Source organism: Melospiza georgiana, chromosome 17 (genome assembly GCF_028018845.1).
Source record: "Melospiza georgiana isolate bMelGeo1 chromosome 17, bMelGeo1.pri, whole genome shotgun sequence".
Taxonomy (NCBI): Eukaryota; Metazoa; Chordata; class Aves; order Passeriformes; family Passerellidae; genus Melospiza; species Melospiza georgiana.
Genome location: NC_080446.1, coordinates 6883766 through 6903038, shown reverse-complemented (window position 1 = coordinate 6903038; position 19273 = coordinate 6883766). Strand labels below are relative to the sequence as shown.

The window sequence follows — 19273 nt, the reverse complement described above, 5'->3', positions numbered from 1 at the left end:
TAAGGCAGGACTCCTCCTCGTCAACTACGGCCTCAGCTGAGTCTTGGCCAAAACGAAACAAAATCTAATGCTTCAGAGGAATAGATCACTTTTCTTCCTGATTACGTGTCAAAACTCTCCTAACCACAGGCTGGGGACCAGTGGTTATCAGCACTGGGTGCAGCCAGTCCCAGCTGTGCCACGGACGAGCAGACTTTGGAGCCACGTTTCAGGTTCCTTGCACACCCACGGCCAGAGGGAACACAGAGGACACGGACATTTATATTTAGTAAAGTGTGTTCCTGGCCTGCCTTAGCCCCATTTCACAATCCCAGCTGTTATACCTGGACATAGAAAACACAATAAACATTAACATTCTTTCAAAAAAATATTTATTACTCAATAAAGTGACCTGTCGTTGCTGCTGTTGCCAGATCAAGTTTGGGAAACCCCAACACTCCAAGCACCCGACTCCTCCCAGCCAGAGGCAGCGTGAGACACACAGGCCCTGGCACGGGGCCTGGTGAGAGCTGCAGTGAGTGGGGTGGCTGTAGGAGAACTGGGGGGCTGACCACCCCGTTACAGAACGGCTGCTTGACCCCAGCAGGGAGGGAATGGCAGTGTCCTGCTCCCATGGGATGCTGGGGACTGGGGACAGCAGGGTCTGCCCTCGTGAGGAAGTGTGAGCTCCCTGGAGCATGGCCATGGGGCACAGCTCTGCACGCTCTGCAGCACGGCTCTGCCATGCAGAACGAGCTTCCCAACCTGGGCTTTGCTTAAAAATCGCCGGTGGCTTAAAAAAATCCCAATAATGGATTTTTTTTTTTTTTTGAGAAAACTAGAAAAAGACCCCAAATCCTCAGAAGTCACAGCTCTTCTCAGCCCTCTGGGCTCCCCTGTCTTGCTGCTTCTTCCCCAGTAGACCTGGGCAACCACCATGCCCACTGTCACAACAGCTCCCATTTGTTTTTTCCACCCAAAGCCAGTGTCACGCACAAACCCAACTCCCAGGGCCTGTGCCCATGCTGCCAGAGCTCTTCCTGGTGTCAATGATTGTACACATCCACTGAATTCCTGCTCTTGGCATCCCTCTCCACTCCTGCAGCCCCTAGGGATGGGGAGCAGCCAGCTCCCTGCACACCAGACCCCCTTTGGCAGCCTCCTTTTGCTACCACCTTCTCCCTGCTCCTGCCCACTCCTCCGATGGACACTGCTCCAGCTGTGCCAGCCAAAAAGGCTGGGCTGACAACCCAGAGCAGGAAAGCTACTCCAAGAGAACAGGGGAGGAAAGCTCTATAAAAAAATAAGCTCTTTTTTTCTTCCCTCCTCCAAACAAGGCAGAACATTTCTGCCTTTGCCTTCTCCAGGCATCCTTCCTCCCCCCTCCTTCCCTCTGACCTGAACCTCCTCGCTCCCAACACGAGCTGCTCTGAGTCTCGCTAGCCCGTGCCCCTCACGACACCGCTCCTCGTCCCACAGCGCAGCCAGAGAAGAGGCAGTTCCCCCCAGAGTGGCACGGCCAGCGTCCCTCCAGGCAAGTCCCCCCTCTCACTTCTGCTCCGCCTCATCAGCCACCGCGGTCACCTCGATGGCGGCGGCAGCGTGCTCGTCCCCGGCGGCCTCGGCGGCCCCGGACGGGACAGTCACCACCGTGCTCCCGCCGGGAGCTATTTGTGTCACATTCTGGATGGTCGTGCCAAGTCCTGGAAGGGTCAGGAGCTGGAAGGGGCTCACCACCTTCACCACCGTGCTGCCGTCCTGGACCGCAGCCGTGCTCAGCACCGTCAGGTTGGAAGCGTCCGGGTGGATCTCCACGGTGCCGGGGAAGGTGGAGCCGGCGGAGGCCAGCACCGTGTACCCCCCCAGCAGAGGGGAGGCCGGGGAGCTGGCGGCGGGGGGCTGGGCCGGGCTCTTCCCCAGCACCGAAGGAGGGAGGGCCGAGACCACTTTGCCAAGAGGGAGGTTGGCAATCTGGGATACTGGGACACCAGGGGTGACAGTGAGCTGCGCTGGCTGGGACAGGACTTGGGAGGTGATGGCAGCTGGTCCGGAGGTGGCCCTGGTGAGCCGGGGGCGTTTCAGAGGTGTGGGAACAGAGACGGGTGTGAGGGTCATCAGGACGTTGTTGAGATGCTGCGATTTGTGCTTCAGCTCCTTCGCTCGCTTGCGGTGCTCGTCACACTGCTGCTCCAGAGCTGGACAGAGAAGAGAGGTTCGGCTCAGCCTGGACCTTGGACAAGCTTCCCAGAGGCCTGTGGCAATGCCTGGTGTGGCTGGTTTAACACCACCAGCTTTAACACAACCCCCACTTTGTCAGCCCAAAAGGAAGTGCACAGGCAGCAATGCCCAGTGCTGCACTGCTGTGTCCATACCTGCCAAATCCCGTGTGTACTGCTCCCTCGAGCGATCCATCTGGCACTTGTGGCTGGCCAGGACCTTCTTGACCAGATCCAGCATCCCAAAGTTCTGGACTACGTTGTTGAGTAAAACAGCATCTTAAAAACAAGACACAGAATCTTTGAGGAAGCAAAACTCCCTGAGCAAACTATTTGTGGCTTGGCAAAAGCCACAAACATGTCCAGGAACAAACACGTCCAGCTGAGACAGCCAAAATCTGCGGGAGGGTAATGCAAGAGGCTGGGGAAGAGGAGAAGGCAGAAGCCATGAGAAAGGGCAAGAGGTCACTGGCCGTGTAAACAGTCCTCTCCTGCCTAGCAGGGGTGATAAGAAATCTGCTGGCACAGTAGCTGCTTGCTGCATCATTATTCCAATGGCCTAAATTCCACCTCAATTCCCAAGCCAAGCATTTGTACAGAGCCAGCAGGGAGGAAGCCTCATGCACGGGGAATTGGAGAACTGAGGTCACCTGCATTATCCCCAAGGGCAGCTTCATCAATCAGTCAAAAATGAGATTTCCTATAATGAGCTACATCCCTATCATGCCATCCAGATACCCCTAAGGATAAAAACATCCACAAGCCCCTCTCCCAAGATGACTGACCACCCATGACCAGGACCTTACCCCCAAGCTGCAGTGGGGGATCCTGTGCCCGCTGCTGCAAGCCCTTCATGGTCTCCACCAGCTCTTGGTGGAACTCATGGATCACTTCTTCCAGGAGACCACTGTCCTTCAGACCTTGCCAAAAAGCAAAGGTGTCATCTGGAGAAAGAGGAAGCAAGGGAGAACCTCAAAATCCTCGGCAGGGTTTAATGGTAATCTGCTATGGGTTCCCTGTGGACACCCCTGCAGGGGTGCATTCCTGCCAGGCTGGGGCAAGGCCCATGCAGAGCATGGACACAAAGGAGGATATGCTGTCCCCACCCTGTCCCACACCAATAGGACACTTTGCTACAGCCAGTAGCACCAAGGAGAATGATTTCATGACCCTTCTGATAAGAATTTTTTTTTCCCAGAGCACATTTGGCTCTTTGGCTTTGATATGTTGGTGCTTGGAAACAACTTCATTGCGAGGCTGCAGAGGGATGTAACACAGAGCTGTTCCATCAGCACAGAAGGAATAATCCCAGTGCAGGCTCATGCAAGGCTGCTCTGGTAAGAGGGTCCTTCCTGCTCCTTACTCTGCTGCTTCCCTGCTTGCCCACATCTCCTCCACCCCTGCAGGATGCCAGGCCATACCTCCAATGCTGGTGCTCCAATCGCTGGTGTCCTCGCATGTTTCTATGGTTATTGTAGCTGGGGATCCGTTCACTGCAACCAATAGCAAAAGAGAAGAGAAAAAAATTCCCAGGTCCTGATTTTTCCCTGTATTTTCACAGGCTGTTTCCAAAGGAAGCACTCCCTTGCTGCATTTCTGTACTTCTCCTTTGTATTGCAGAGGATCACATCTGTTTGAATGCAGATCTCAACGCTGAACAGAGACATCCAAGTGGCTGCTGTGCCAGCTGTACTTATTTTCCTACATTAGAGTGCAATCCCCAGGGACTGCTCCTGCAACCTTTGCAGCACAAGAACACATGCTTGAGAGCAGCATTTCCCTCCTGAAAACACACCAGCACTGCTCAGGGCAAAAGTCAAACAGATTTAGAGTCTGATTTTTTTGGCAGCCCTTTTTACCCAGCTACCATTTGTCTGGAGGGTTTCTAAACTCTGCAAGGGAAGAGCAGCCCCCCACTGCACAGGGATGCAGGGGGGATCCCTCCTTCCCTCCAGCTCTGCCAATCTCAGCAGTTTTGTTACCATAGAGCCGGGGAACAGGCGTCATTCATGCCGTGTGCAGGAGCAGGATGGATGGGAATCTGGCCAGAGCCCCACAGAGCTGTGCAGAGCCTTTGGAATGCTCAGTTGCAGTCATTAAATCCAGTCCCTCTGCTCCTTTACTCCACAGCTTTCAGGGCTCTGGTTATTTCAGCACAGCCCAGCAGCTGGCAAACATCTCCCATTAATGAGCTCATGTTTAACAGAGGTTCTTGGAGAGGGCTGGGCTGTGCATCAGCATCAGCTTCCCCACCACAACACCAGGATGTGGTGGATGGGTGCTCTGCAGAGCCAGCCAAGGGGCTTATCCTGTCCCAGAGGCTCCACCAGGAGCTTGGGGTGTGGGGCACTTTCAGGGCTGTTCTTAATGCTCAGGGGCTAAAGGTGTTAAATACAGAACTATTTAAAAATTAAAACATCTTCCAATGAAACAATTACCTGTAATTATAGGTCAAATTAATAAAATCAGAGAATGGCTTGGGTTGGAAGAGACCTCAAAGCTCATCTCATTCCAACCCCCTGCCATGGGCAGGGACACCCTCCACTAGACCAGATTGCTCCAAGTGCTGTCCAACCTGTGACACTTCCAGGGCTGGGGCAGCTACAGGAACCTTGGTTATGTGGCACCCATGGGCTCTGCTGTGCCAAAGGCCCATGGAGGAAGGGCTGCACGTACCATCAGCAGAGGCAGGAGTCAGAGGGATGTACTCTGTTGATGTCTGGCTGGTCAGGGACACCCTGGCTCCTGTCAGGTCAATCTTGGTGCTCCGGCAGGTGTTGGAACAGACCTTTGTGTGCTGGTAGAAATCCAGCTCTCCTGAGTCCATAATCTTCCTGAAAGACAGGGAGCAAGCACAAGGACAGGCACATCAGCAACAACTAAGAGCTCTGAGATTGCTCCTGGCAGCCTTCACCCCAAACTTCTGAGTCCCAAAACACCAGGAGAGCAGGCAGAGCCAGCAGGAGCCTTACTGGGAAGGGGAAGAGAGAGCCCCTAACTGGGGCCACCAGCACAACCCCTCCAGCTTCCAACCAAAGGATCAGCTGGAGTCTCAGTTTAGAGTGAGACCACAGGGAGCTTCTTTCTTGCCTTTTTGACTCTATAGCTCAAAAGGAGACAGGACATACCCCTATTTAGAAACTAAAATCAGGTCTCTCAAAGGGAGTGCCAACACTGGCACACAGGATCTTCCAATCCAAGAACATTATCTCCAAAACATTCCCAGCCTTGCTGGCCAACAACCACCTAAGCTTCCAGAGATGTGCTCCCATGGGATGTTGGGTTTGCCTTTAGACATTCCCCTGAAGTGTTTTTCCCCCTCTCAAAGCCCTGCCTTGACAAAGCCTAAACCTATTATGCAAAATTTATGTGAGGCAAAAGCTGCTTAAAAGGAATACAGGAGATGCCTGCGTTGAAGTAGAATAATACAGAGAAAGGCAATGTCACCCTGTGAAAAGAGCACAAAACCACTGACAATTCCTGGGGAAAGAGGTGATTCTTTTTTAATCCTGTCCAAAGGCAGAGAAAGACTTTAATTAAATCACAGTTTCAGGCTGGTGTTCAGAAGGACCATAGAGGAATTGAATTACTGTAGTTAATACTAGAGAAGAGAAATGTTTGCAATAAAGAACCTTTTTTTTTTTGCCAAGGACTTATTTAGAAGTGATGTCAAGCAGGAGTGCTGCAACCAGAGCATTGGTGATGACCAGACTGATTTCATTTGGTGAGTCACACTGAGAATCCTCAGGCAGCATAGCCCAACCACCAACAGCCATTAAAATTTCCAATGTCCCTACACCAGCTGGAAACTCGGTGTAGTTCAAGGCCTGAAAAGGCAAGAGAAATATTTCTTGTCCCCAATTATTCCCTAAACACAAGGACAGAACAAAACCATTGAACTGACCCCATTTGGGACCAGGCTGTCATTACAACAAACATTTATAGTGGTTCATTTGCTCCCTCAGCAGCAGAACTGCCATTCCAAAGGTTGTGTTCCCCTCACCACAATCCCCCAGCAGTGTTCAGAGGCACAGGGGAAGGCACTGACCGGAGCATGATCCCGTTCATCCGGATCGCCCGCTTCCAATCCTTCAAGGTCGACTTCCCTGCCAGGTGCACAAACTCCTTGGGGCTGATGAGGTGATCATGAAACTGCAAAGGCAGGGGTGCAACATCAGTGCCACGAGACACAAACGAGCCAAGGGTGTCCTGTGAGCAGGGTTCAGCTGCAGCCTGCTGGCATTTCCCAGTGCCTGGCAGTGTCTGCAGCCTCCATGTGCCACTGAGCACCCCCAAACCAAATGGCTAACAGGCACTCCCCATCCCAGAGAACACTGCCCAAGTGAGAAAGATTAAAACTGTCACCAGTGGTTAGTTAACAGCTGCTCCAGGGGTGTGTGAGTTTGCCCAGCTCAGGCAGGACAGCTGGGAAAACACCCAGAGCTTGTGCAGAGTGTCATTAGCAGCAGGGAGCTGCTCATGCTCCCACTAACAATGCACTCAGTGAAAGCTGGGCTGCACTGCCAACATTTGGGTCCAGGGCACGTTATGCCCCATAGGGGAGAGAGAAGAAGCCCATTTGGTCTTTGACCTCCTGCTCCCAAGCCCAACCACTGGTATCAGGGAACCTCTGGCCTCTCTGGCTGTGCACACCCACTGCCACTGCAAACCAGCTTCAGGGAGCTGGCACACACCTGCCAACTCTTCCTTTCTTTTATTGCCCTACACACCCAGCTGTGCCTGAACCCAACAGCAACCTGCAGGATCACAGAATTATAGAATCACTAAGGGTGGAGAAGTTCTCCAAGATCCTTGAGTCCAATCATGACCCAGTTTTCTTAAGAGCTGCCTTACAGCCCATCTCAAAGGATTTCCCAAATCCAGGCCTCCTCTTTTCCATGGCCATGTTGACCAACATAGAGCAACTCACTGTTACTGCATGAGAAACTGCATCTCTGAACAAGGACAAGGGCTTCAGTGCAGAGAGGACAGATTTTAGGAGGCAGCAGCATCTATCCTCTGTCTCATGGATAGAGGAGACCACCTCTGCTGGGAAGGGCAAGGACTATCCTCTGGGAGCCCAAGGAGACTCTCCCTCAGCAGGGCATTGTTTAGGCTGTGTACAAATGTACAATGACTCACTCGTGGCATGTTCCTGAATTCATGTAAATTTTAACCATGAGTTACCCAGCACACAGCAGCAACTCTTCAGCAGGTCCTCAATCAATACACTCCTCAAACTTTCCAACTGAGCAGACACTGCAAGTGCCCAAATTTCTCAAATTTTCAATAACACATTAAACTGAGGCACCATCTCTCCAGCCAGAACTAAATAATTTTGTCAGGACAAATATCAGGTACCCAGCACCAGGAAAATGTCATCCTTTCCTACCATGACATGGATCAAATGCAAAGCAGCTGATCAAAGGTTATCACAACCAGGACAAGCCAGGTCACCTCTCAGTGTGGGCAAGGGAAAAGCACAAGCCCAGTGCTGGGCTCTCTGTTCTCACCTGCACACACTTCACATTGATTCCAGGGCACACAAACTTCCTCCAGATGAGGTTGGCTTTGCTGTCCCCGCAGGTGATGGGGTAGACAATCTCTGCCTCCAAACTGTCCTCATCTTCAGCCATCTTCACTTCTCACAGTGATCAGAGGAAGGGACAGATCAAAGAGAAACATGAGCCACAGCTCCTGAGCCACACATGCAATGACAGTTTTGAAACTCAGAAATAAATAAAAAACCAAGTAGATGATGCATGGTGGGGTGTGCTGGGGTTTGTGGCCACCACTCATTTGCACTTTGCTATGAAAGTATCCAAACACCCAAATTTCTCAGGCAAAACAGCCCACTAAGATTTATGCCAATCCAGCTGCAGCTGAGCACAGGGAAAATGAGAAGTCACCCATTCTTGATAAAAAGAGAATGATGTTATCTGGGTGGAGTCACCCTTGGTTTTAAAGTAAAACTGGTTTCAAGTCAACATTAGCCCAGCTGATCAGTCTCTGCTCCCTAAACTCGCTTTTACTTGCAACCAAAGCCAGCAAGCTGCTGCAAAACTGACACCCCTGTGGCAACCTGGAATGGCAGGAGCAGGGATGGCCGGACACAGGGACACATCCCGCACCAGGAGAGGGCAGCAGCAGCCCAGCCAGCCACTGCCAGCTCCCTGCTGGTCACCGAGCCCCCTGGATGCTGGGGACAGCATCGCTGGCATCCCCAAGGCTCACACGAGAACAGCCCCGAGCCCCAGCAGCTCTGCACAGCAGTGCTTGGGGTGTCCCACTCGACACCAGTGCAGGGCTGGGGCACACTGGGGGGCTGCAGCTGCCACCAAGGGGCTGTGGAAAGAGCTGACCTACCTAGAACCGCTTCCTTCAGGTCAGTGGAGGCTGTGAAGGCAGCAGCAGCTGCAGCAGCTGCATTTTCAGTCTCCAGAGTGTCTTCGTTGATGTCACCGCTGGGAAGAGAGGCAGAGGCATTCTTAAGCCATGTGGCTGTGCCACCCCCACCCCCGATGCCCTGTGGAGACATTGCCTCACAAGTCCCTCGGATCACATTTTCCTACAAGAGCTAAGAGTCAGCTCTGGGTTTGAGAGGCTCAGCTCCATTTTTTCATGTGGAGATGAAGAACCCCACAGCAGGCAAGCCCCTGTCAGCAGCCAGGCCAGCTCTCTCTCCCTCCCCTTTAATCCCAGCCCTGTGGATCTGCCTCCAGCCCAGCCCATGCTGGAGAGCTGGCATGGAGAGATGCTGTCAGCACAGCCCCTTGCTCAGAAGTCACTGCCAGCCTTTGGAAGCTTTGCCTGAGATTTCCCCAGGAAAAACATGTGTGAAACATGCTGCTGCTGTCTGGGCAATGCACTGGCTGAATCCCCTGGTATGCAGGATGCTCCAGGGAGGGAGCAGGACCTCAAAGAGCCACAGAGACACTATAAAGGAGTTGGACAAACCCCAAGAGCAGATCTGTGAGCAGAGATAACATGAGTTACAGACACTTGCAATACAATCTCTGAGCCTCTTAAAACTTGATATATCCATGACATTCATTAATAGCTGGCTGTTCAGCTGTTTCCATTGTCCCCACACTGAGATCTCCATCTTCTCTGGGTGCTTTGTCCATGGAGTCACACAGTGGGTCCTGCACAGCACCCACTCCCTCGCTGTTCTCCCATCCCAGGTACAGGAATATGGAGCCCCAAGCCCCTCCAAGGAGCTTCCCACACTCAGAGGGCACAGGCACTGCTGGCTGGCATGTGGGACATGCTCCTCACCCCCCTGGCTTTGGAGGTGAGGTCCCAAAGGGAGGGAGCCCACATTGGTGCCCCTATGGATCCACCTGTACCTCACAGCCAGTGCTCAGCAGGGACCATTCCTAATGGGTTTTCATACAAACACAGAATGGTTTGGGCTGAAAGGGCCCTTAAAACTCATCTTGTTCCAAGCCCCTCCCATAGGCAGGGACACCTTCCACTATCCCAGGCTGCTCCAAGCCCTGTCCAACCTGGCCTTGAACAATTCCAGGGATGGGGCAGCCACAGCTTCTCTGGACAGTCTGTGCCAGGGCCTCACCACCCTCACAAGGAACAATTTCTTCCCAATATCTAATCTAAGTCTACCCTCCTTTTAAGATGTATGTTTGGTGGTGTTACTGAAGCTGCAGAAAGCTCAGTCCACAGGGGCAGGGAGAGAAACACAATTAGCTTTTCACATACTTTGCCATATAAACTCCCTATGAAGACTCCACAGAGAAAATAAACCTGAACCTCCCTCCCTCTGGTATCATGGATGAATTAAAAGACAGTCCTAGTGACTCACTGGCAACCACATTTCTCACCCCCCATGCCACGGGGACAAGGAAATTCAAGAGCAACTGGTTTTTCCATTCTGGGCTCCTAACACACAGCTCCAGGGTGGAACTGCAGCTTCAAAGCATCCCTGCCCTCAGCAGCTGCAGGGCAGGTCCCTGTGGGGAGCAGCACAGAGATAAGGAATGGTGTGGGTGGCAGCCCAGCCTCACCAGGTGAGTGGCTCAGATGCTGCTCCAGAGAGGGGAGACAGCTCCTGCTGTGACAGAAAGAAGATGGACACAACTCTGCCTCTGCAGCTCACAGCAACCACCAGCCCAGAGCCCTGGCAGAGCATGGGGAGGGAATGTGAAAGGACCCAAAAAGGTAAACTCTGAGCCAAGGCATTTGCACCCAGGTGATTATTACACAAGTGGCAGTCTGACAGAAGAACAGAAGAATTCTAACCTGGGGTTTTTCATCAGTTTGCAGCAGTGGCACTTCAGCAGGGTGCCAGAGGAAGCAACCCCTTCTGGCATGCAAAGCCCAGCGCCCCACAGCCCTGATCTGCCTTCAGATCAAGAACCTCCACCAACTTACCCAGAAGAAACCCTCCAGCAGAAAAGTCAGCACCTTTCAGAGCTTCCGCCAGGACTCCACCACATTTGCACCGCTCCGAAAAATGACCAAAAGGTGCAACTGGATGGGGAGGAATAACCCAGCCCACACCTTTAACCTCCAGAGGAAAACAAACAAACCAACTCCCAGCCTGTATGAAAAATTCAGGCAACTGAAGTCTGTGTCTGCCATGGGCACATGGGGGAAAGAAAACCACAAAAAAAGGCGAGTGTCTCCATGCTGTTTCTCCCATCCCACTCCAGGGAAACAGACTGAGGCAGAAGCAAGGGAAAACACAAACACCTTCCAAGCCCCAGCAGTGCAGCCCCCCAGCTGGCCCTGCCTTTGCCAGTTGCCATGACGAAGGCAGGGGAGGATGGTTCTCATCTTCCTCCCCAGGAGGATCCACAAACCAGATGGGAAGAAGAAAGCATGTGCAGATAACTCTGCGGGCTGGCGTCTCTTTTCTTTTCTGCTCCTGCCTTGCCTGGAAACTTGAGAGAGAAAATTCTCCCCCAGAATCCTGTGCTGATCAGAAATACATGTACCTCATCAGAGCATCAAGCACAGATCCTCTCACAGACCAAAGAGAAAAGCTTCTTGCTCATTATTACTTTCCCATTTCCCTCAGCTTTTTCCTTAAGAACACATGAACTAATTAAGCTCTTAACAATTGGTTGTACAGAGGGTTTTTTAATAGCAAATCCATACCCAGATGAGGACTAGAAAAAGGCACCAACCCCAAGCTGAGTTTGGTTTAAGTGTCACACCAAGCAAACAGAAAGCTCCCCATGTGAGCAGTGACTGAGCCAACAGCAAGGGATCCCAGCCCGTGCCTGCAGCTGCTCTCCTGACACCAGCTGGGGCTGCAGAGGGAAATCAGAGGGAAAGGGAGAAAGAGCCAGCACCACTGTGGTATTGCCCTGGAGGAGCAGAGCCTGGTGGGGGCAACTGTCCAAGGCCACAGAGAGACCATGGTGGCTCGTGCTGCCACCCACCAGCAGCCCCACTGCCCTGCTCAGTGAGGGGAGTCAGGCAGGTTTTACTCTGTAATGCCAAAATTCACACCCTTTCTATTAACCCACTACCATCCCCAAGAACGGGGGAGGAAAGGGCCTGTCCAGGGGCTCTTCTCCAGAGAGATGCATGGAAAACCTTCAGGGAATCTCTTCATCCATACCAAGATGCCTCTGCTCACAGCTGTCACTAAATGAAAGCATTCCTCCCTGTGCTGCATGGAGCTGTCCTGCTTCTGACCAGCCAGGGGACACTGGGAGGGTGAGAAGAGATTTCCAAAGAAAAACAGGAAGGGAACTAAGAGTGAAAGGAAATCAACTGACTGAGCCAGCCTCTGCCATGATCCATTTTCCCAGACAATACCACAATGGGTCTGAAGAGGCTCAGAGCCACATGACAACCAGGAACCACTCTGCATCCAAGAGCAGCCACATCCCAAGAGTCACATCTGGCTGCTTCTCCATCCCAAGAGTCAGATCTGGCTGCTTCTCCACTGAGGGAGACAATGGAGTCTCCATGGGACAGAAAACAAGAGGAGTACAGCCCTTCTTCCCCACCATCACCGTTCTTCTGGGAATTGAAGATGTTTTGGAAACACAGACCCAGGGTGTGGATGAAGAGCGGGGCAGGTCCTGCCCATCCCAGAACCGACAGCTCCTGCCTCTGCCTGTCCTGCCCATTTTTTACCAAAATTTCATCTATTAATGGGCTTTATCTCAGTTGAAGCAGCACAAGGGGAACGGCCCTGGACTCAGCTGTCACCTTCTGCCCTGCCCAAAGCCCCAGGGCACTGACACAAAGACACGTTTGAGAAAAGCAGACAAACACCTCCGGAGAGCATTCAACACCCACTTATTTCAGACAAGCCTGCCTGGATGCAGCTCCAGGTGTGAACTTGGATTGTCTGCCCACTGACTGAACAAAACACGCAAACGGCTCTGGGCTCTGTTCCACCCAAAAAAAACACAGAGAAATAAAGCAGAGAGTCCATTGCTATGTGGGCCTTCAAGAAAGGCTCTTTGGCCATGGCCAACCTGCCACTGAACAGACCAGACCTGAACAAACAGCAGCCCTGAATATAAAATGCCAACAAAAAAGGCAGAAATTGGGCAAAACAGCAGCACTTTAACAATCAGATCTGCGTTTTTTTTTTTGTTTGAGCAGCGCATCTCCATTCAGGGCAACACTGTTTCAAGGACAGCTCTCTCACTCCTATTGCTGGCAGTGGAGGTTCCTGCAGAGCTCAGCCAAAAACCAGCCGACCCCAAACCTCCTCAGCCTTCAGGGAAGGGGAGCTCAGCAGCACCACCCTCAGCCTGGTGAGGACAAACTTGTCTCTTGGAGTTCAGAGCTCAGCATAGCCATCATGAAATATAAATAGCAGAAAAACACTGATTTAGCTTCTGGTGTCCTGTCCCAACTGGGTTCGTGTCTACTCCAACATCCAAATCCAGAAACTCTCAGAAATCCAGAAAAATCTCAGAAATCCAGAAAAATCTCAGAAAAAGGTATTTGGGGTCAGTCATTTTTCCCCACCTCAAAATAAGGAAAGAATGGAGCCTGTTCTGCCCAGAGCTGCAGAGCCCTGGTGTGGAAGCCCTAGCAAGGAGCTGGACATTCCACGGCCACCGCTGAGGTGCCCACAGTGAGCAGGGATGCAGGAGGAAGCAGTGGGGGATAAATCCCATCTGGGAGGGTTTCCAGCACGTCCCCTCAGCGTGCACCAGCCCCATCTCTTACCCGTGCTGGGACAGGTTGGTGGTGACCAGCACTGTCTTGACCTCCTCCATGGCAGCGCCGTCCACGGCGCCGTCCGGCGTGGTCACCACCACCACCTCCTCCATGTGCACGCTGACGTCCGGCGTCGCCATCGCGGCACCAGCTCGGTCACCACCTGCTGGGGGAGAAATTCCTGAATGCCAGAGTCAAAAGGGGAGCTTGGTCATGGGAGGGTCCTGGGAGCAAGGAGAGAAGGGACTGCAGGGACATCGTGCTCTGAATGGGATGAGCGAATCCCCAAGCGCTCCATCGCAGGAGGGAGGATGAGGGGAAGCTCAACCCAACCCAACCCTTTGCAAGCTGGGTGAGAACGATGGGCATGGGTGGGACTGGGGTGCAGGAGGTGAAGGGCAGAGTGTGAAAGAGGTCCAAAAAAAAAAAAATGTTCCTGGCATCTATCATAAACTCTGTGAAGATACTCAGTTTGAAGGTGCTTTTCTAAATGTATTTCAAACTATCTCACGATTTCACACTGTTGGAGGAGCTTGTCACTGTCTCCTCCACAGTAAAACAGGGATTCTTCCCTCCTCCAAAGTCACACACACACAAAAAAAAATCAAATTAAAAAAGCACATCAAGCCTGCAGAAACAGTGACATCTGGAAACTATTTCAAAGTGTGCATTTCTAATAAATCAGCAATAGATGTAAGACAGCATTCCCTCTCCAGCTTTCTTGAAGCCCCTTAAGGAACTGAAAGGGACTCTCAGGTCTCCTCAGAGCCTTCTTTTCTCCAGCTCTCTCAGCCTGTCTCTAGAGCAGAAGTGTCCAGCCCTCAGAGCATCTCCATGACCTGCTCTGGACTCGCTCCAGCAGCTCCACATGCCTCTGATGCTGGGAGCCCAGAGCTGGATGCAGCACTGCAGGGGGGGTCCCACCTGAGGAGAGCAGAGGGGAACAATCCCCTCCCTTGCCCTGCTGCCCACAATGCTGAGGATCAGCCCATGCCCAGGTAAGGAGAACTTGGTGCCCACAAAGCATCTCCTACGGCACTGGTGCAGCCCCCACAGAGACAGGTAAGGGAACACCTCACCCAGGTCTGGCTGTTCCAGGCTCAGACCCCCATGGAGAACTCCAAGCAGTGGCACAGAGCACAGCAGAGATGTCAACTGGCTCCCACCACTTCCCCAGACCATGGCTGGAGCACAGCACTGACCCAGCATGGCCAGTGTGACTTCACAACCAAGTTCATGGCCTTCAGAAACACCTGCCTGACCCACAGGGACACCATGAGTTGCTCCTTACCTCCACAGAGCCCACAGGGTCTGTCCAATGGCCCCTCTGTGCCAGCCCAGCACAAAGCCACCAGGAGAAGCACTTCAGTTTCCACAGCAGCACCGAAGCTCAGCTGCCCTCAGCTCAACCCCTCCAATCTCTGTTGTCACTCTATCTCTATCCTTGTCCTTCATTTTGGGGTAAAGCCCATCCCACTCAGTGATTAGCATCACTCGCAACACTCCTGAGCTTCAGGATGCCCCAGACATCCTGCCCAGCATCACGGGACTGAACCCCACGTGTGCTGCTCAAATGCCTCTGGGCAGGAACCAGCACTGAATGGAGGAAAAGTGGGCTGGAACCATAAGTAATCGAAAAAGTGGCTAAAACACACCGGCAGTGGGGCTGTGGAGGGGGACAAGGGGCACCCCAGCTCTACCAGGACTCAGGGTGTCCATGCCTGTCCCTCCTGGCGCACCTGGCAGGGGGCTGAGAGTGTGTCAAGGGCTGTGGAAAGATTTGGGGTGAAGTGAGGAAGAAAACATAAAAGGAAAAAAAGCATAGCACAGTAGGGAGAGAAGACAGATCTTTGGGGTGCAGCACCAGGAGGGCAGAGAGACCAGATTACACTGTGTGCAAGGCTGTGCACAGAGAGGGGGATGCAGTGTGGATGGAGAGAAGGGATGCATGGTGGTTTTAGGGGGGATAAACAGAGCTGCACATGGGGTGCCAGAGGGTGCCCAGGGGTCCCCGGACAGAGGAGATGGAGAGCCGCACACACAGCACCGGCGGGGGGTTGCAGCTGCACGGGGTGGGGGGACACAAACTGGGGGTGCACGACTGGGGGGCTGCCCTGAGAGCGGCAGGGTAGATGCAGGTCGATGGCGAGCCCCAAGGAGGGGCGAAGAAGGCAGAGTGCGGCACAGGGGGACCCAGAGAGGGGATACCCGGGGGGCTGCAGGGCTGGGGGATACTGGGGGGCGGTTTGCAGAGCGGGGTGCCCGGGGGCGGAGGGCGCTGCACGTGGAGGCTGCCGGGGGGTCTCCGGGGGTGCCCCGGTGCCGAGGCTGGCGGGCGGGCAGGGGGTGCCCCGGTGTCGCCGCGGTGTCCCCGTTCCCCCCCCATCTCCCCGGTTCCCGTTGCGGGGCGGCGCGCGCGGAGGGGGGTGGGGGTTGCGGGGGGCCGAGAGGGGCGCGTGGGCGCGCTCCCGCTGGCAGGGAGGAGGAGGAGGAGGAGGAAGAGGAGGAGGAGGAGGCGGGGGGGCCGCGGGGCGGGCGGGCGGCCGGGCGCTGCCGCCGCCGCCGTAACGTCCTGACGCTCCGCAGGGACCCGGGCGGCGCGTGCGGCGGAGGCCCCGCGGCGGGCGAGGCCGCGCCCGGCGCTTACCTCGGGCCGGCGTCCCGCGGGCCCCGCTCGGGCTGCGGCGGCGGCGGGCGCTGGGGCCGGGCGGCGGTGGGCGCGGGCAGGGCGGCGGCGGCGGGGCCGGGGGGAGCGGGGCTCCGCCGCGCGGCTCTGGGGCCCCGCGCAGGCGCACGGCCCGCACCGGCTACCGAGACTTATTTGGCGCGGGCGCCGCGGCCCGCGCTCCCCGTGAAATAGGGACCGGGCGGGCGCTCTGCGCCTGCGCCGCCGCCGGGCGGGGGTGGGAGGGGGCGCGGCGCGCGCCGCCGGGGGCTCCCCGCGCGCGGGGTCCTGCGGGGGAATCCCCCCATGTCACCCCCCACCCCCGCCGTGTTCCCCCCTTGTGTCCCCACCCTGTGTCCCCACCCTGTGTCCTCTGTACCCCCCGTGTCTCCCTTCTGTCCCTGGCGCGTGCCCTTCGTGCCCTCCTCCTGGTTGCCGGTGCCCCCCCGTCCCCTGTGTGTGTCCCCTGTGTGTGCCCCGCACGCCCCCCGTGTCTCCTGTCTGTCCCCATACCGTGTACACGGCGTGTCTTCCTTTGCCCTCCTGCGTGCCCCCCGTGTCCCCCTCCAGGGTTCTGCAGGCTCCCCGTGTCCCCTGTATGTCGCCCCCGGGCTGTGTGCCCCATGCCTGTCTCCCGACTGTATCTCCTGTGTGCCCCCATGTCCCCTACCTGTCCCTAGCTGGGGTCCTGCATGACACTTTTTCTCCTGCATGTCCCTTCCCCTGTCCTATGCATGCCCCCATGTCCCTTGCATGTCCTTTTTCCACGTCCTGCATGCCCCCCATGTCCTCTGTGTGTCCTTTTCACGGGCTCTGCATCCCCCCCATGTCCCCTCTGGGCTGTGTGTGACCCGTCCATGTCCCCTGTGTGTGTCCCCAAGCCCTGTGTCCCTCTGTGGCTCTCCAGGGTTTTGTGAAAGGCCTCAGCTGTTCCTGGCTGAGCATTTCCTTGAACACTTCCAGTGATGGGGCAGCCACAGCTTTTCTGGGCAGCCTGTGCCAGGGCCTCACCGCCCTCACAGGGAAGGATTTTTCCCAATACCCCATCTAACTCTGCCCTCAGTCAGTGTGAAGCCATTCCCCCTTGCTCTGTCACTCCAGGCCCTTGTCCAAAGTCTCTCTCCATCTCTCTTGGAGCCCATTTAGGCACTGGAAGGGGCTTTAAGGTCTCCCTGGGGCCAGCATTTAAACATTTCTAGCATTTAAAAAGTGCCCTTGAGCAGTTTGTTCCAGGGCTGTTTTCCTCCTTGAGCCATCCCAAGCTGCTGCTGGTCCTTACCAGCGCTAACCCTCGAGCTGTGACTGCTCTCTGTGTTTCCCCAGCCACCACAAGCTGTCACAAGTTTTGGTTAATTTCTGCCATTTCTGTGCCTGTGAGGCCCAGGGTTTAGGAGGCACTCAAGAATTTCTCAGGGAGGACTTTTAGCACGATTTTACCACATTGCACTTCTTCTGTGAGTAGGTGGTTAACACGTTCTGGGAACGGATGAGCGAGGCCAGAGGCCCCAAAAGTCGTGAATCCCTTTTGGAAGCACTTGCTGTGTTTCCATTCTGTCAGCTTTTCACAGCTACTGGGTGGGTGGCTTTTCCTGACAGGTGTTCAGGTGGCGTTTGGTCTGTTTAGTATTTTTTTACACAAATTTCTAATGATCCTGTCTGATGTATTTGTGGTGGTTTATTTAATGGTTTTGGGCTTTTTTTTTTTCCTCTAAGGCTCTTCCTCTTCTTTTTTTTTTTTTTTTTTTTTTTTTTTTTTTTTTTGTCCTCTGGAAACCAACCCTGCCTTATAACCAGCTGCCACCTCTATTTCCCTCATGCTCCCCCTCACCAGTCTACCCCAGCTAATACCATTAAAGTGATATAAATTCCACAAGGAATTGTATTTCTTTTCCTTCCCTGAGATAACCAGTGATAACCACCAATGTTAAATCACCCACCCAAATGGTGACTCCCTTTTCCATGGAAGCATATCTGTCTCTCTACCAATGCCACTGCTGCATCCTTTGGACTCCAGTGGGGTGGGACAGGACAGATAAAAGGTCCCTTTTTCCACTAAAACCATCTCCCTACAGTGCCCAAGAGCAGTGTCCTTATCAAGGTGGTAAGAAGGCAGCAAACCCCCAGTCATGCTGCCCTACTCCAGTTTTCCCTCTTGGAAAGCAAACCTGGCTTTTCCTGTCAGATCCCCGGACACAGGAAGGTCCCTGTGCTCCTCCTCACACAGAGGATGGGGTGATTTCACCTCCTGGCACCCAATCTGCTCCCTGCTCTGCCCCTTTATCAGTGGGCAGACCTGCTCCAGCCATGGTGCCAGTGAGGCTGCCGAAACAGGGTGAGCTGTTGTCTTTCAAACCAAATCACTCTGCAACATTTCTGGGTTTTGCCTGCCCAGGTGAGCCTTTGCACTCATCCTGGCAGAGTCTCTGATCCCTTCCCTTACTCAAGCACTTTGTAGGGATCCCTCCCAGAGTTATGTAGGTATTTTGCTTTCTTGGTTTTGATTTTTTCCATAAGGAACTCTTGACATGCATGGAGTGACAAGACGGGGCATTGAGAGGAGGCGGGGTGAGATCGGATATTTGGAATAAATTCTTTCCTGTGAGGGTGCCCAGAGGAGCTGTGGCTGCCCCATCCCTGGAGGTTCTCAAGGCTGGACAGGACTTGGAGCAGCCTGAGATAGTGAAAAGTGGTTGGAACCAAACCATTCCTTGATTCTATGATTTTGTGGGTGCTGGAGTGTGGTTCAAGCCTTCAGTATTGTATCTTCAGCACTCAGCCCCACAGGGCTGCATGGTGGGCAGGGCTGGAAGGTGGTGGGAGCCTCTCCACAATTCCATCTGCTCCTCCTGCCCCATCCTGCCCCAGCAGATCCCATGCCTATGTGGTTTTCTCCTTCAGATCACAAAAGGATGAAGGATGTCTCTTGAATTAACTAGTTGGGAGGTGACCATGCTTGGTCTCATCAATATATCTTGAATTGTCTGGCACCAAGGACTGTGCCTGTTTTCCTAAGACAAATGCAGGGGGTTTCTTTGCTACGTCCAGGTTTTAGAAGAGCCTGGGTTACTGGGCTGTATCAAATCTCAGAGGAGAAGGGAGCAACGCTGCGTTTGCAGTCAGGTTGTTATCTCCGGAATCAGGAAGGTCAAGCTGCAAAAATAGAATTCCTGTTTGTGCGGGCAACAGCATCCTGAGGACACGTGGGAAAAGCATCAGGCATGGGCTGCTTGCCACTGCCACCACCGTGATGGCCCCA

General features: G+C 54.0%; 1 protein-coding gene across 3 annotated transcripts; it reads right to left on the bottom strand.

The window, feature by feature from the left end:
• Positions 1 to 383: 383 nt before the first annotated feature.
• On the bottom strand, positions 384 to 16044 carry GMEB2 (glucocorticoid modulatory element binding protein 2). 3 transcript variants are annotated; one of them, XM_058036162.1, is made up of 10 exons: positions 16000 to 16044; positions 13362 to 13518; positions 8562 to 8659; positions 7709 to 7839; positions 6244 to 6347; positions 4872 to 5029; positions 3617 to 3688; positions 3002 to 3139; positions 2352 to 2474; positions 384 to 2174 (listed from the first exon to the last, which is right to left on the bottom strand). In XM_058036162.1, exons 2-10 carry the CDS (start codon positions 13490 to 13492, stop codon positions 1528 to 1530), a joined length of 1602 nt encoding a protein of 533 aa, XP_057892145.1. In that variant the 5' UTR covers positions 13493 to 13518; positions 16000 to 16044; the 3' UTR covers positions 384 to 1527. The 3 variants fall into 3 exon arrangements, with proteins under 3 accessions (XP_057892145.1, XP_057892147.1, XP_057892146.1); XM_058036164.1 differs by having other exon boundaries at positions 7709 to 7836; XM_058036163.1 differs by having other exon boundaries at positions 13362 to 13515; positions 16000 to 16043.
• Between the last annotated feature and the right edge of the window lie 3229 nt (positions 16045 to 19273).